Here is a 16744-nt window from a genome sequence, read left to right as displayed (position 1 = left end):
ATGCAAGCCAGGACCTGGCCTACCCCTACCATCACGCCAGGCTCCAGGACACGCTGGTCAGCCCTTGAGGAACGAGGACGTCTTTTTCAGACACAGGCGAAAATACACGGTCTTCACCGTTTCGCCCACCGCACACCTTGACGAAGGAAGCGGCTATAAGATACGTCACCGCGGCGGCGAAGACGTCAACAGATAAGCGCATGATTGTTTCAATTAGTCTATGAGACCTCATTTTGTTCATATTACATTAGATAAATAACTATTAACTAACTCACTAATATCATCTGCCCCTCCAGGGATTAATATTTATAAATATAAGGAAATATATGTAGTTCACGAGCATAAAGTGTCTCACATTTTCGGCCCCCCTTTTCCACACATATTAATTTCAAACATAAAATTACACTCGGGACACCTGCAGTATAGCACGGGCAGGTCCCGATGTAAACAGGGGTTATGTAACAAATAGTAAATTTTAAGAATACCAAGTTCTTTTTTTTTTTTTTGGAGCTTGTTATGTTTTGAAGTATATATACCCCTTTCTACGTCTAGGTATTAATTGAATTTTGAAGTTAGAGTACTTACGTACCTACGTACTTACGTACCTACTCTCTTCATCTCCACACAAAATTAAAAAAATCAAAAAAATGTTACATCTACTTACTTACCTCTTCAGTTAAGAAATGCCTCCATTATGTTGAATGATTAATACGAGATATTGAACACTGAAACAATTTTATTCTTTAATGATTTCGATTTTTCACAACGATTTTCGAAACCCTTATAGAAACTTTATAGTAGAGTAATATGTTAGATACGAGTCTTAGTAGAGCTGTTTACGTTCAATAGTTCTCGAGATACAATATTTTAAACTAGTTTAAAATACAGTATAATACAGTACTGAAAAATCAGTAGTTTGTGAATTCATTGAGGGAAATCTTTGTCCCAGGAAACATTAGACGTACAGTCTAAGTAAGTCTATTAGTATTCAAACTAAAGTGATATCAAGCGATGACATTTATATTCTTAGGAGTTCCAAAATTCATGGTATTTGCTAAAATAAATTTATTTCTAGTTGTTAGTATGTCAAAAGTGACCAAATTAGAAAAAAAAATAATAAAGTACTTATTTATATACGTCTTATAATTTGTTGCTTTTTCAAACATATTTACTGCTTATCCGTACTCATAAATCATTTATTATTAATGAGGAGAAGATGGTTGGGGGTGCGGTCAATGAAAAACACAAATAAGTACGATTAACTTATTTTAATGTGCCAACGTTTTGGCTAGAGTTTCTAGCCTTCTTCAGGGCTGTTAGCTGGAAGATCAAACGTCTAACGTGATTAGACGTCTAATCAAACGTGATTAGACGTTTGATCTTCCAGCTAACAGCCCTGAAGAAGGCTAGAAACTCTAGCCGAAACGTTGGCACATTAAAATAAGTTAATCGTACTTATTTGTGTTTTTCATTGACCGCACCCCCAACCATCTTCTCCTCATTCATCATCCACGGTCAACTATCTCTCATAATCATTTATTATTAAATCATTTGTGTCAAATGTTCACCTCTATAATAAATTGACTCATTAAACACACCTAATCTATTGTTTGGAACTATCATCCTTCTGATTATGTTTCAGATATCGTACCATTGTTCGTTGGTTGGCGTGAAAAATATGGAGGATTGTTTGAAGTAGAAGTATTTGGAATGATATATGTATTCATCTCGGAACCAGAATTGGTGGAGGTAAGGGTATATTAAAATATTACCATTGTTAATATAGTAATAACTTTTTGATTTTATTCTTCGTTAAGGTTTCAGAGTTTGTCTAAACGTATATTTTAATATTTTATAATGCCTTTTAAGTGAAATATTAACAAGAATTTTAAAATATTAATTGCTACTTGTAAAAATCCAGGACTGAAACCGGCTTTGAAACTTATAGCTTCAAACAAGAGATAATTTTACGTTCGAAAATTCTCTAGTTCCCCTTATATCAAAATTTATACGTACATGTTTGTTGTTACATGCAGAAATATTTTAGGTAAATTTTTGTTTACCTTCACTAATTGATTTTCAGAGTAGAGTTGCCAAGTGTGAAAGGTAAAACTTGTACCGCTATTTGAGATTTAGGTTAGGACAGACTATTTGTAAGGATTCACACTAAAAAATTGTTAAAATAATATGAAATTAATCACCATAGACATTTGTATTTCCTTAGATATTATTAAAAAATGCATTGTCATACTTTTCTCAGTGTGTAACGAAACGGTAATATTTGTATGATTTTTTACAGTTACAGTTCGAAAATTACAATTTAACAATGGTAGTTTTGTCGCACTTTTATTTTATTCTCTAAAATAATAAACTTTTACATCTTATGAAGAAAGTGGGGATGTATTTTATTACCGTTCCGAAACCTTGGAACAAATGTGCTGAAATTAGGTTGGAGTTTATTTCAGTCCAAATATTTTTTCTCTACATGTATTATTTGCAATATATAATTGTATGTATATATAAAACCGTATATAAACTATATACACAAACCAACGGTTGTGCAGAGAGGTTATTTAGTCAGGATCACACTTAATCGCCAGTAATCCGATCGGAAAAGATCAGGTGGTCTCGGCTTTTTCCGTTAGAATTGGATATTTTTATTTTTACTTTTTTCTCCTTTGTATATTCTTAAAATTATTTAATCTTTTGAATTTATCTTTGGCTTATTATTAATAACAGTGTGAACTGTAATTTTTTTTTTTCAAATAAACAAAATTAAAGTTACCTTAGAGGAATATTTTTTAAAAATTTGTTATTTAAGCCCTGTCAGACTATTTAAATCAGGATCAAACCTAATATTAAACGCTAATATATTCTATACTTGTAAGTCAATCAAAATCGATAGTCATTTTCGAGAAACTGCTTTTAAAATCGATTCAATGAAGTAGCACTTCTAGTCAACTGATTTTACTAGTAGCTGTCACATCACAAACATATACTCCCATTGAATATTTATTTTCAGTTGTCTACGACACTTTGTTTTTAGCAAGGCTGTTAACAGACACACACAGATAATTTTGCAAGACTAGGTTTTTTGGACTCAGGAGACCTTAAAGCGTATATTTTCGCCCAAAACTCAAATTCAAAATTATGCACGATCGTAATACATTCTCTTAATATGTATCCCATACATAAGTAAGAGAAAGTAAACAATAAATTGTAGGGCGTGAACATGCATAGTGGGAGACAATGTGCAGTTCTAAATACATATATGACCATATATAGAATACTTCTAGAGGCTCCAGAGGGTTGACAATTTGTATGTGAATTGAGTTTGTGTCAGAAAAGAGAGAAAAGACGTCCTAACATTTGTCTCCAACTTTCACCGATTTTAATTCTTTATTACATGGTTTTTCTCATCTCCATTGACCCTCCAAATTGAATTAAAGAGTTGAAAACATCAGTACGAATTGAGTTGGTGTCAGAGAAGTAAGTTTTGAGGGTTTTTTCGTTACCCCATAATTATTGTTCGCGGTTATTAAAGTATTTTCCGCCTTTAGAGCGTCCAGAAAAAAGTATGTTAGATTAGGGGATCGAGAATTTGAATGTCAATTGGATTGTTCTTAGATGAATATCTTTTAGGGTTTCATTTTTTTGTATCGCCCATAATTGTTTCAAGGATTTTAATGCACTAATAAAATTACTTTTCGAAACGAAATTTGATGTGAAAATACTACACAAAATACACCAACCTTAGTGAGTGAACTATGCTGTTCAGATTTTTTTATTCATTAGTGAGTAATTTTTTTTTAAATAAATGAAAAACAATAAAAAAATGTTTTCCGACCAATGATTTCCCAGAAATCAATTACAAACAGGGTTTAATTTACCCTAAGACAACGACTTAGAGCGAAATTCTATGGTAGTCTTAATACAGCTATAATAATAGTTATTACATACGACATAATAAGCAATTAAATACAATAATTAATTAATTATATTAGTAAATTGTCAGTCGTAATAATTCTGATTTCTTTTTTTCAGCCAATACTAACCAGCTCTACAAATATTACCAAAGGCTATTTCGAGTATTCATTCTTCAGGCCTATGTTTAATGATGGACTAATAGTTTCTGATGGTAAGTTAATCAATATTTTATATATCGGCCACTAAATAACGACAACAGTAGTAGGAACACTAAAACGAATTCTTAGTCAATCCTTAAACTAATGCAATAATTGCTCTTCCTCTTCCTTACTTATGATCTCCATAAAGTCTGATTCCTGTAGGAAAGATCTACAATCAAGGTTTTTATTCATAATCTTTACGATACTTATCAACTTCTTTTACAAAATCGTAGTGGTCATAAAAATGATTGATTATTCAATGATTAGCGTTTATTTTCCAAACGTATTAAATCCAAATCGTCTTCTAAAACCTGGTGTATAAGACTCATAATCACATATATGTAATTGCCTACTTCGTTATAACCATAGCCCTGAAAATATAGTCTGTAATTAACTAAAGATGGTTAGACAAGAATTTTCAGGATATATATAATTTAAAAAAAAAAAATAGTAATATGAAAAGGAAAAAGACAAATCAAAAACATTCCAAGTGGTTGGCTGAAATCTACAACTAACTACTTACATCCATTACAACAATGGCTCATCCTGTAGATATTGTTCTCAAATTAAAAATTATTTACAAAACTAACTGTTCAGTACTCTACCTATTAGCTGGTCTTCCCAAGGCTCATGCCTTTCCCCTACTCTGTTAACATATATTTCTCAGACCTTCTGAGCAAATGATACAGCCATTTATATATCATTTTACAGAATAAATGAAATATTGAACTGATTAAAGGCCATTTCTAAAAGACTCAGTGTTTCTTTTATAAACACAGTGTCATGATTCAAAACATAGTTATTAATGAAATAACACAATCCTATTCCTTCAGTATGTCAATCACTTAGCCTTAGAACTGGAGAAATCTTAAACATACACAAACCAAACGTAATAGAGCTTTAACATCAGAATGATCCAATACTTTTATAGAAACTCTAAATTATCACAAAAAAGGGCAATTTCAGGAAACTGATATTTTCTCATAAGAAAATAAATAAAGGGGATAAAAACATTAAGAAAGCTATTTTTTTTTTTAAATTAAGTTTTGGTACTGGATTATCCGGAAATAAATTAATATGTTCCAAAAATAGTTGGATCACTTATTACTGTTTTCTAATGAGGTGAAGATTGTTGACCATAGATAAATAAGAGAAGATGGTCGGCTGGGGGGAGAAAGGGGGGGCAGTGCGGTCAGCAGAAAAACACAAATAAACCAAAAATAATTTATTTGTACCGACGTTTCGACCTGATTTTCAGGTCTTCATCAGGGCTATAAAACAAAAAAAAGGTAACAACAATCATGTATATAGGTAAGAATATTCATATCTTCTTACCTATATAATATTATATTTTATCTTATATTGTTATCAATCTACTACTGTCTAATTCCATGGTTATTAATCAACTAGTTCATATTTTCAATTCATTGTTATGTACATTTTCAAATTCGTTAGTCTATTCTTTATTTTATTTTTATGTTTCTCTGATTGATGGTTGTTATCTCTTTTTGTTTTGTAGCCCTGATGAAGAACTGAAAATCAGGTCGAAACGTTAGCACAAATAAACTATTTGTGGTTTATTTGTGTTTTTCTGCTGACCGCATTGCCCCCTCCCCCTCCTTCCCATCTTCTCTTATTATTGTTTTTAGAAAAAATCTTAGACCTCATAAAAATCTAGTACCAAAACTTAACAATAAGAAAAATTCTACCCAATAAATAGGTCAGTATAGTTCCGTACTGTTTACATGGTTTGGGTTTTTTTTTTTTTTTATATATTCTATTATTCTTATTAAATAAGTAAAATATTAAAAACTTGAAAATGGACTTCGCTGGTTTTAGATTGCAAACCCTCAAATAATCATTCATTAGATTATTATGTTAATTCATTTATTAAATGATCATATTTACTATTTTAGAAGAAATATTGTACATAAACAGGTGATAAGTGGCGTTCGCGCAGGAAATTATTGACGCCAAGTTTTCACTTCAAAATACTGGAATCATCTTTAAAAGGTATGTGCCGAAATTCAGCTGCTTATGTTTCAACTTTACTTGCTTCTGGAGGGAAACCGATTAAACTTGAAGACATTGTTTATTTAAATACTCTCAAAATAATAGTTGGTAAGAAAACTCAAACTAAAGCACTATAAATGTTTTTTATTAGAGTAATATATAGACTTAAATTAAAAAATTAATAGTGACCTCGATATTATATGTTTATGCAAATACTTGACATCATGATGATATTACAGAAACAGCAATGGGTGTTGAATTGAGTAGTGAAGACAAGGAGCAAAATGAGTACCTAACAGCTTCAAAACAGTAAGTTTAAAAGAAAAATGTTTTACCCTCTTATTAGTAACCAGAAGGATAAATGACTCAATGATTGACACTTTATGCGGAGCTTCCTTTTCTATCATGCATTTTCCTCTTAGTTTTTATAGAAAATAAAATTGGAATATGTCAATTTTTTGTCAACTCATTCTATTTGAAATGCATATAAACAAATTTTGAAGAGATTAATTTTTCAAGAAAAAATACAAATAAATATAGCCTTACTCTGTTCCTAAGGTTGGAATGTATGAAGTAGGTCAGTGCCTAAGGTTGACTTTTCTGTTGCTAAGGATGGCAATGGAGGAAAATGAAAATAATACAACTTTTTTATTTCTATAAACAACAATAATTCATAGAAAATAGTAGGAAAAACGGAATATTGATCTAATTTGTAAGTATTAAAACAAAAATAGAGAGGCCTTACCTTGGGCACAAATAATTATTTTTAACTAAAAAAAAACAATGAACAAAAAAAGGTAGGGGTTTCAATGTTTACATTTACTGGCAGTGGTTCTGGAATCTGATATATTTTAACCTTCTTCTTAGGCTTTACAGTCTCAGATTGACTTAAACCTCCCAGGATCTTTTATCCAATGTTCCAAATACAAAAGGATGGTGGAGTTTACAAGTAATTAGACCTGCAGATATTTGAAAAATCATCATCAGCGGAGAAAAATGTTTTTAATCTATTAAGAGAAAGAAACAAGCCTAACTTCAATTTCATTGCCAGGAAGGATCCTCATCTAATATCACCTTTCATCTAACCACTTTCAGGTCTACCTACCTCACCTTTAAGAATGGTTTTCTAAGATATGTCATAGCATCATACCAGAAGCATTTGCAGAGGCTAGGACAGTTAGAAATTCTTTCTTGTCTGAGTTTATTTGCGTGTAAATTGGTTTGTCGCCCTTCTTTGTCAAAACTTGTCAGAGAATAAATAGTTTGCTTCTTATGGAATCGCCAGGATATTTCGTTTTTCTCTTGGCATCTTTTTCTATTAAAGAAAAATACAGTGTGTCCCAATCGAATGCAATATTATTTATAACAAATTTTACTACAAATAGAAGAATAATTTAGCTTATCTACTATTTCAATATAATGGAAACTGTTCTAAAAAGTTGGCTGTCAATATTAGGAACAGATTGTCAACATTCGGAAAACAGGTCATCAACTGAAGGTTCCGGTCATTAGAAATGAATGATATCATGACAAATGGATTCCTTCCTAAACTCCAACTCAAATTTTTAGTATACATCACTGACAGCCATTTTCCTAAGGTTGATACTAGTTTCAAGAAAAGGAGCGAGGGTATTTGATATGTTCCTAATGTTCACACAATCATTAACTCAAAATTTGTTCATTTAATGTATTTCATACTTTGACAGTCCTAAATTTAAGTGTCATAGGGTTCATAGAATTATCAAAAACAATTTAATGTATGCATTCTAAAACAAAAATCTTAAGAAAAATACTTCTCTTCTTATCAAAATCACTAAGGAATAGAGTAACAGGTGCTTGACTTGAGGATTTATCATACTAAAGTGGTGGTAAATATTATTAACAGAGCTATACAATTGAAAATGTTAGCCAACATTATTCTCCAACCATAACTATTGGTAGCAACTTTAATGAATTCCCTTCAATCTAATTGTAACTCTTCAAATTTTAATTTGAAATGTCAACTTAAGGAACCTTGTCAACTATTGGGTCACTTACTCTAAAGAAAAAAAGATTTTCCCTTGTTATTTTTTTAGTTTATTTTGACTGAAATAAAAAAATATTTTTGATTTTGATTTTATCATTGACTTTTAGAATCCTTGACTTGTTCAAAAGAAAGGACCTGTAGTTAAAATAATTTTAAACAAACTGAGAAAGATTTGAACGACATTTCATAAAACTCTCTACTTTCGTGTTTGAAAGTTATATACAGGTTTTGCGATTGACAGTAACAGTGTGTTTAATTTTTTTATAACTAAACAAATTCTATTTTTAAATATAAACAAACTATATTCTAAATCATATTTTGCTTTATTGTTTCAGGTGTGTTGATGGTGTAGTGGAAAGATATCTTAGGGTTTGGCAATACTCTGAATTAACTTTTCGCCTTTGTGATGCTGGTAAACAATTTTTTAAAAATGTTGACATTACTCACAATTTTGACCAAAAGGTGTGAACATTTTTATTATATTATATTTAGACGATTTGAATGGTGTAAGGGAGAAATAATTTGAGTTCATTGTTTTCAAGTTTGAGATATTAGTGCTATTTCTTTAGATTTAATGAAAGCTACCAATATAGCTATTCATTAATTTGATAAAATTAACACAGTCCTCAGTATTATAAGGAAACTGATTTATAATACTGATAAAAAGATAAGGTGAATTAATCCGTTTTATTAAATATTTCAAAAAGTATAAAATGTGTCTCTAATTATTTTTCTCTGTGCCCTTAATTAAAATATTAAATTATATTGAACTTGTTTTGATTGTTGCAAGGTAATTAATGAAAATAGTAATAAGAAACCGTTGTTAGGATTCTTGGAGTATAGATGAAAATTGTGGTCCACTATAGGCTTTATATTTAATCTGTAGTGAAAATAAGTTCATGGCATCTTTTCTAATAAAAAACTAAGAATATTTTAATTTTATTTTTTTCAAAGGTTAAAAACATATTTTTTTTTAGGTTATCAGGGAAAGAAAAGAATTATTTCAAGCTGCAAAAAATGGAACTAGCAATAATGGTATTGAAAAAAATGGTAGGTTTAGGTTTGATGTTTATATTTTTGATAAACCAATAAAAGTTTTTGTTTATAATTTATATGAATTGTTTTAGTCTTTAAAAAACTAAAAACATGCAATATATTTACCAAGATTCTCTGTATTTTTTAGGGTTACTAACACCAATAAATACCAACTTAGGATTTCAATAAAAATAGTGCTGATCAAATTAAAAAATCAATAAATAAAATTATCAAAATGATTTAATAAGGAATTCATAAATATAATTACAATTGTTAGGAAAATACAATATTACAAAACAAAATCCGTAAATTCATAAATATATTTTAACTGACTTGTGTTACAGTAATTAAATTGAATTAATACCATGTTAATAATAACAAAAAAAAAATTCCTCATAAGTCAAGTAGGGAATTTTTCTACTGCTCTATTTCACCTATAATATAATAATAATAAGGCTCAGGGAACCCGAAGGTTTGATGCCAATGCCACCTATCTGCTAAAAAAAAATAAAAATAAAAATGAAATCATAATAAAGGTGTTCAGAATATATACTTCTAGGCTTCTCGGTTTTAGTATACAGATATAAAATGCACCCTCATCCACTTTGGACAATCTTAAGTACATCGCAAACGTTTTCTGTACAGATACAATAATAATTAATCCTGTACTATGTCGTTAAGATATTAGTAACCAAGGAGTATAAATAACCTGTCTTTTTTTAAAGTTATTAATCCTCTAAAGCATAAAATAATCTTTAAAGTAGAAACATCTAAATTTGTTAGGCTGTTCAATCTCAAATACATTTGCAGACATATGCAAGGTACATTTTCAAAATAAAAATAAATTTAAACGTGAATAAAATTTCACACATACTGCTTTTTTTCTATTACCCTCTGATTTTATTAATGAAATATCTTATTCATGACTATACACATTTTTTTCTAAATATTTTAACAAATCCATGGCTTAATTTGAAGAAAATCTTCAGTAATGAGAATATGATTGGTTATTGTTACAATAAGAATGGAAGGTTAGGATAGAAAGAGATGAAGAATATAATTAGTAAAGATATAATGTAAACTATAAAAAGAGATGGGGCAACAGAGCTCCATTACTAAGGTCTACCATTATATTAAATTTACATTTATCAAATATTTTAAGATAATGTTACTAGTTTTTAGTGTATCTAATATAAAGTTGCAGGTCGAAGAAAAGCTTTCTTGGACACATTACTGGAGTTAGATAATTCCAACCCAGGTCTATTCACTGAAGCTGATATCATGGAGGAAGTAGATACTTTCATGACAGCGGTATTTGAATATTTATGTACAATGTAGTATTATAGGACTTAAAAATGCATCAAATAAGAGGACTGGGTATTTCTGGATAGGTTCATTCTAAAGTTTTTGAATAATTGTTAATTTAAAAAAAATGTATTAACATTGGTACTTTAATAAAACTATAGAAGAGAAAAATAAATAGTAGATATGATGAAAACATCGGTGGTAGCAGTTCTTACTTCACTTACTCTAAATAAACAAAGATTTTTTGCCTGTTATTTTTCAGTTTTTTTGATTAAAACATTGTGATTTACTCTTATCCTGACTCATGTTTGTTTATTTGATTAAAGTTTCTAATGTACTCCAAGTAGAGCAGATAAGATATTATCCAATGGACTCACATTATCATAACAGACAAATCAACTGTTCTATCATAATATGTATTAAACATAACCAGACATAGATATTTAAATGTTTAAATTATAATGCATAATTTCTTTCCAGGGTCATCATACAACAGCTTCAGCTATGATGTTTGCACACTTTGTACTAGCTAATAACCCAGCCGTTCAGGTATGTTCTCTAATGTGATAAATATTTTTCAAACCTAAAGATAGAATGATAATGAACAATGTTCACACTTGCCATATGGAACTCTCTCTGGTGATCATCATTGAAAGCCTTAGGAGTTTTCTCAATCTCTGATATGTAGTGCTGTAACAGTAAAGCTTATGATATCTTCTTTTTCTTCTTCTTCTTTGATCTTCTCATTTAAAGGCCCAAGTCTGAGAATGACAAAATAAATTCAGCGATACTCCTTCAGGTCACCGTAAAGCTTGGTCACCAAGATTAAGACAGATGTTTGGAGAATGTGCTCAGTTGTCTGTTCTCCCCTTCCAAATTCTAACAGAGGACTAGGACCAATTTTGAATTTATTATGGAGGTGAGCATTGAGCCAGTTATGACCAGTTCTTAATCCAATGAATTGGATAAGCTTACCACATTATTACATTTAATGACTTTATCCAGATTGAAACTAATAAAAATTATCATTATCATTAAATATATTTATTTAAAAGTAATAGGGTGTGTGGTGGGACTATGGTTTGGCACAATGCTACTAACTCCAAGAACCTGGGTTCGAATCTGGCTGGGCAGATGATTATTTTCTGTTACACTGTAGCCATGTGTCAACCCTGTGGTTTATGAGAGCCCTCCTGAGGTCCACACAGCCTCATAAAATGGGTACCCTTAATTGGGGAAAAAAATTTGGTTTTTCCTTTTTTTACAACACAATATTTTTATTTCTCGTACTATTTGAATTATTAAAAATGTTTCTTAGAAAGAATAAAATCAAGATTAAGAAAACGGGAGGGGGGGATAGGAGGGAGGGAATGTCTTCAGCCACAGGGCCCAGAGCTACTGAACACCTGCCTGCTCATGCACTCCTGATGTCTGGTGGGTGCTTTTGGAGGAGGGCATGATTCCCTTTTGGCTTCTTGGGCAAAATCAGATAAATTCCATACTTGAGGCTGTAGAAATTGATACATGCCTCTTTTGATCAATCATAATATTTATTCTAAGATTTAAGATTAAGATTTTTAGAATTATGTTTTATCTACTTAACACCCACCCATATAAATAATAGAAATTAAAATAATTAATTTCAGGAAAAAGTATATGATGAACAATTGGAAATATTTGAAGGTAGTGAAAGAATGCCTACCATTCAAGATCTCAACAAAATGATTTATTTGGAGATGGTGATCAAGGAAACACTGAGGTTATATCCAAGTGTACCATTTCATACAAGGTTATTAACAGAAGATCTGCGTATAGGTACCCTAGATATAATAGATTAATAAAATGTAAAGCAATAATAATAATATAAAATTAAACTCTTTTGTTTTTTTCTATCATAGATGAAAGTACGGTCATTAAAGCAGGTCAGTCTATTTTAGTGTTTACTTACTGTGTTCATCGATCCAAAAAGCACTGGGAAAATCCAGAGGAGTTTATTCCTGAAAGATTCGCTCCTGGGATTGAAAGGCATCCATTTTCATTCATACCATTTTCAGCTGGACCAAGAAATTGCATAGGTAGCCATAATCAGAAACCATAATTTTACATAGTATAAACCTTGAAATATTAATTGAAAATCTCGAAATATGTGTTAGAATAGGCCAAATATAAAATTATTGTTTGGGTAATTCTAATAAACGAATTAGTTAAAAAATATTACTTTTCCAAAATGAACTATTTACAAACGAAAGGGAGAAAGTTGTTCTATTCACGAAGTTGTATTGGTTGTTATTAATATGTTGTTGTTTTTTCTCTCTCTTTTATACAGAAGAGTAATATATTATAAGTTGATTTTCTTGTAAAGAACAGATGGTTTTCTTCTCTGACAAGTAAAATTTTATTCTTATTGAAGTGAAAGTAAAAACTATTTTCTGTAATCAAAACTAATCTGATTAAAATATTTAAATATATGCACTTATTCCCTAATATATGAATAAGTTTAGTAGAATCTAAACACCTTAATTATGATAGATTGTATACTGACAAAAAAAAGAAGGAAAACTACAAAAATGTAAAAAAAAACCATTCTCCGACTATATTTTATAACAATAATCAATGAAAATATTTGGGTATTGTCAAGCTACATGTGTCAAACATTAATTTTGTTTATTTTTTTAGGTCAGAAATTTGCAATAATGGAATTGAAAACAGTGCTTTCAACAGTAGTCAGGAAATGCAGATTAGAGCCTGTCACCACTTCAGTAGATTTGGATTATGGCATTACCATAAAACCATCTTCATTAATGGTTAAGGCCTTTCCAAGAGACAAAACCAAAGCTTCCCTTTCCTGACGGAAATAGTATTTGTACAAGAATGTTATTTTATTTATCGACAGCTAGTTACAGGAATTTTCGGTCGTGTTGAAGATATCTCTGAAGTGCTTCTTTTATTTTATTTATTTGGTTCAATTTTGAATCTCATGTATTATTTTTGTAAATTACAGTCATGTATATGTGTATGTGTTTGTCATTAATAATGTTCCTGTTTAGTAATATCCAACTTCTTCAGAATAATAATTGCTTGTCAATCATATTAAGTAAACATTATGGAATCATTTATGGAGAGGAGAAAAGAGGAGTGTCTGAGAATTAGAAAATGTACTAAATAATAAGTTTGTGAAAAAAAGTAAAAAAGTATCCACATGTAGTTTTATAGTGTTTGTCTCAAGTGGAGGCTCAAAAATACCATAAAGACCCATCCATAAGAAGACAGTTTTTAGTCATTGCTATTTGATTTATATTTATTAGATTTATCTAACTTTCTAGATTAACCATTATGAAAAAAATGCTTGAATGCAATAATTGAGAGAAAACAATTCAGAATTCGTATGAGAGAGAAGATTATAAATGGTTTGAATGACAACAATTTTACACAGATTAATGCTCTGTTAATTATTATAATAAATACATAGTAATTATATAGATTTAATAATAAATATAAAACACAGTTTCGGTATTGCTGCTTTTTACACTTTCCATAAAAAGAAAATAGCTTATTTGTTGCATATATATATTTTTTTTAATGGAGTGTAGTTCTGAGTTTATAGGGGGTCAGTTTTAACATGATGAAAGTTGTGCTGAAACAACTACACTTTTCTGAGGGATAATAGATGTCTTGGGTCATTATGTTTGATATTCAGTAATCTGCAAGCCTTCAGCAATATTTAGTTAAATAAACCTCAGAAAAAAACAAAAAAAGAACAAACACGGTCACTTTTTGGAAAATAGTAAAAAAACAATTTAAGTTAGATGATTTAAAATTACAGCAAAGTAAAGTAGATAAAATTTTCTTCAAAAAAAGTACAACTTGTCTTTTTTTAAAACTTTAAAAGAGTTTATTCAAGTTACCAAATATCACTGTTTTGATTTTCGTAAACCCATGAATTATTCCCAATTTTTTTTATCGGCCCCCTATGGGACTACAAATTTTTCACTTTTAGAAAAACTTTTCGTTCAACAATCTTAACGGGATAGTAATCTATTAAGTTATCTTAAATGTCCAAATTATAGGGCTTGACCCTTGATTTTACTCGGCTCGCCCCCTGATTGGCCAAGGCATGCCCTCTGATGTTACACGGCTTGCCCCCTGATTTTACTCGACTTGCCCCCTGAATTTACTCGGTTTGCCCCCTGATTGACATTAGCTTGCCCCCTGATTACCATGGTTGCCCCTGATTTTACTCATCTTACCCCCTGATTTTACATGGCTTGCCCCCTGATTTTACTCAGCTTACCCCCTGATTTTACACGCCGTTCCCCTGATTTTACTCGGTTAGCCCCCTGATTGACAATAGGTTGCCCCCTGATTTTACATGGCTTGCCTTCTGATTTTACACGTCTTGACCCCTGATTTAACACTGCTTGCCCCCTGATTTACCATGGCTTGCCCCCTGATTTTACTCAGGTTACCCCTTGATTTTACTCGATTTGCCCCCTGATTGACAATACTTGCCCCCTGATTTTACACTGCTTGCCCCCTGATTTTACACGGCTTCCCCCTGATTCTACTCGGCTTGCACGCTGATTTTAGATGACTTACCCCCTGATTGACCATGGCGAGCCCTTTGATTGACCATGACTTGTACCCTGATTTTAAACGAGCGAGTTATGGCCGAAAACGCCCAATTATTTTGTATCTCTTTAACTACGCGCTCAAGAAGCGCGTAAAGGGGTGTTTCCTGTAGAAAATTGAATGCTGAATCGAATGCCGCAAGAATGAAGGCGATCGGAAGATTTAATCGACTTGCCCGTTAATTTACCATAGCTTACCCCCTGATTTTATACGCCGTTCCCCTGATTTTACTCGGTTTGCCCCTGATTTTACATGGCTTGCTCCCTGATTTTAATCGGTTTCCCCCCTGATTGACGATGCTTGCTCCCTGATTTTACACTGCTTGCCCCCTGAGTTTACTCGGTTTGCCCCTTGATTGACAATGGCTTACCCCCTGATTGACCAAGGCGTGCCTATAATTCGGCATGTCTTGTCCCCTGATTGGCCAAGGCATGCCCCCTGATATTACACGGCTTGGCCCCTGATTTTACTCGGTGTGCCCCCTGATTGACAAGGGCTTGCTCCTTGATTTTACATGGCTTGCCTCCTAATTTTACTTGGTTTGCCCCCCGATTTTACACTGCGTGCCCCCTGATTTTACTCGATTTGCCCCCTGATTGACAATAGGTTTCCCCCTGATTTTACATGGCTTCTCCCTGATTTTAATCGGTTTGCCCCCGATTGACAATGCTTTCCCCCTGATTTTACGTGGCTTGCTCCCTGATTTAACTCGGCTTGCCCCCTGCTGTTACATGGCTTGTTCCCTGATTTTAATCGGTGTGCCCCCGATTGACAATGCTTTCCCCCTGATTTTACACTGCTTGCCCCCTGATTGACAATAGGCTGCCCCCTGATTTGACATGGCTTGCCCCTTGATTTGACTATGACCAATCACCAACAGTACAATAGAAAATTTTTGAACCTTAGTTTTTAGTTTTAGTTGTAGTGATTAGTTATAGTGTCTTCACAACCATCAAGTGTTCCCCATCACTTTTGACTCACTTCCATGTACTCCATTTCCACCCATCTTATCAATCCAAATCCTCTTTAAAATGTAGCCCTGCTACAGTAAAAGGAGTAAAATCTGCCCATTACACTTCATATATATCTATCAATATCATGCTGTTTCAGATTAAAAGGGGTTCTGGAAAAAAAAAAAAATAATAAAATTGCGTCGACTTTTCAACCAGAATTTCAGGTCTTCATCTGGAGGTTTTGGACTACTCAGGCTAATCAGAACCTCTGCCGAAGCTCTCTGATAAAGACCCGTAATTCAGGTCTACAAGTCGACACATAAATAGTTTTTGTTTATTTGTATATGTTTGCAGACCCCCGACCATGTTCTCTACAGATTATCATTTAAAAAAAAAAAATAATAATACAGTGTTGTTACCTGTCCGAAACCCCACTCACAAGAACTCTAATGAAGATCTTACAAATTTATATACAATGGATAGAATAGAGAAGAATACCATAATTTATTGTCAAAATGCTCTCCATCTTTTGGCAGTTTAAATAAGTAATGTTAGTAAAAATGGCACATGATTTGTTATTGCGAATAAATCAAGGCCAATGCTTGAATTTTCATAATTTGTTATCATGTAAAAAAAAAAAAAAAAAAAAAAAAAAA

At 31.6% G+C, this 16744-nt stretch overlaps 1 protein-coding gene across 2 annotated transcripts in view; it reads left to right on the top strand.

Moving 5' to 3' along the window:
• LOC106683620 (cytochrome P450 4C1) overlaps positions 1–13522 on the top strand; it is a 19197-nt gene extending 5675 nt beyond the window's left edge. Inside the window, exons 2-12 of one of the 2 annotated variants that reach the window (XM_067048691.1) lie at positions 1643–1749; positions 4045–4138; positions 6066–6248; positions 6380–6449; positions 8502–8628; positions 9144–9216; positions 10406–10512; positions 10987–11055; positions 12153–12321; positions 12405–12581; positions 13183–13522. In XM_067048691.1, coding sequence (XP_066904792.1) covers positions 1643–1749; positions 4045–4138; positions 6066–6248; positions 6380–6449; positions 8502–8628; positions 9144–9216; positions 10406–10512; positions 10987–11055; positions 12153–12321; positions 12405–12581; positions 13183–13355 — 1349 coding nt within the window. In that variant the 3' untranslated portion in view covers positions 13356–13522. Of the gene's footprint in view, positions 1–1642; positions 1750–4044; positions 4139–6065; positions 6249–6379; positions 6450–8501; positions 8629–9143; positions 9217–10399; positions 10513–10986; positions 11056–12152; positions 12322–12404; positions 12582–13182 lie in introns of both variants that reach the window. The other variant, XM_067048690.1, reaches the window with a different exon arrangement.
• The last annotated feature ends 3222 nt before the right edge of the window (positions 13523–16744 follow it).

This window comes from Halyomorpha halys, unplaced genomic scaffold (genome assembly GCF_000696795.3).
Source record: "Halyomorpha halys isolate HHAL.00 unplaced genomic scaffold, Hhal_1.1 Scaffold499.1, whole genome shotgun sequence".
NCBI classification, from domain to species: domain Eukaryota; kingdom Metazoa; phylum Arthropoda; class Insecta; order Hemiptera; family Pentatomidae; genus Halyomorpha; species Halyomorpha halys.
This window is presented reverse-complemented; position numbering and strand designations above follow the sequence as displayed.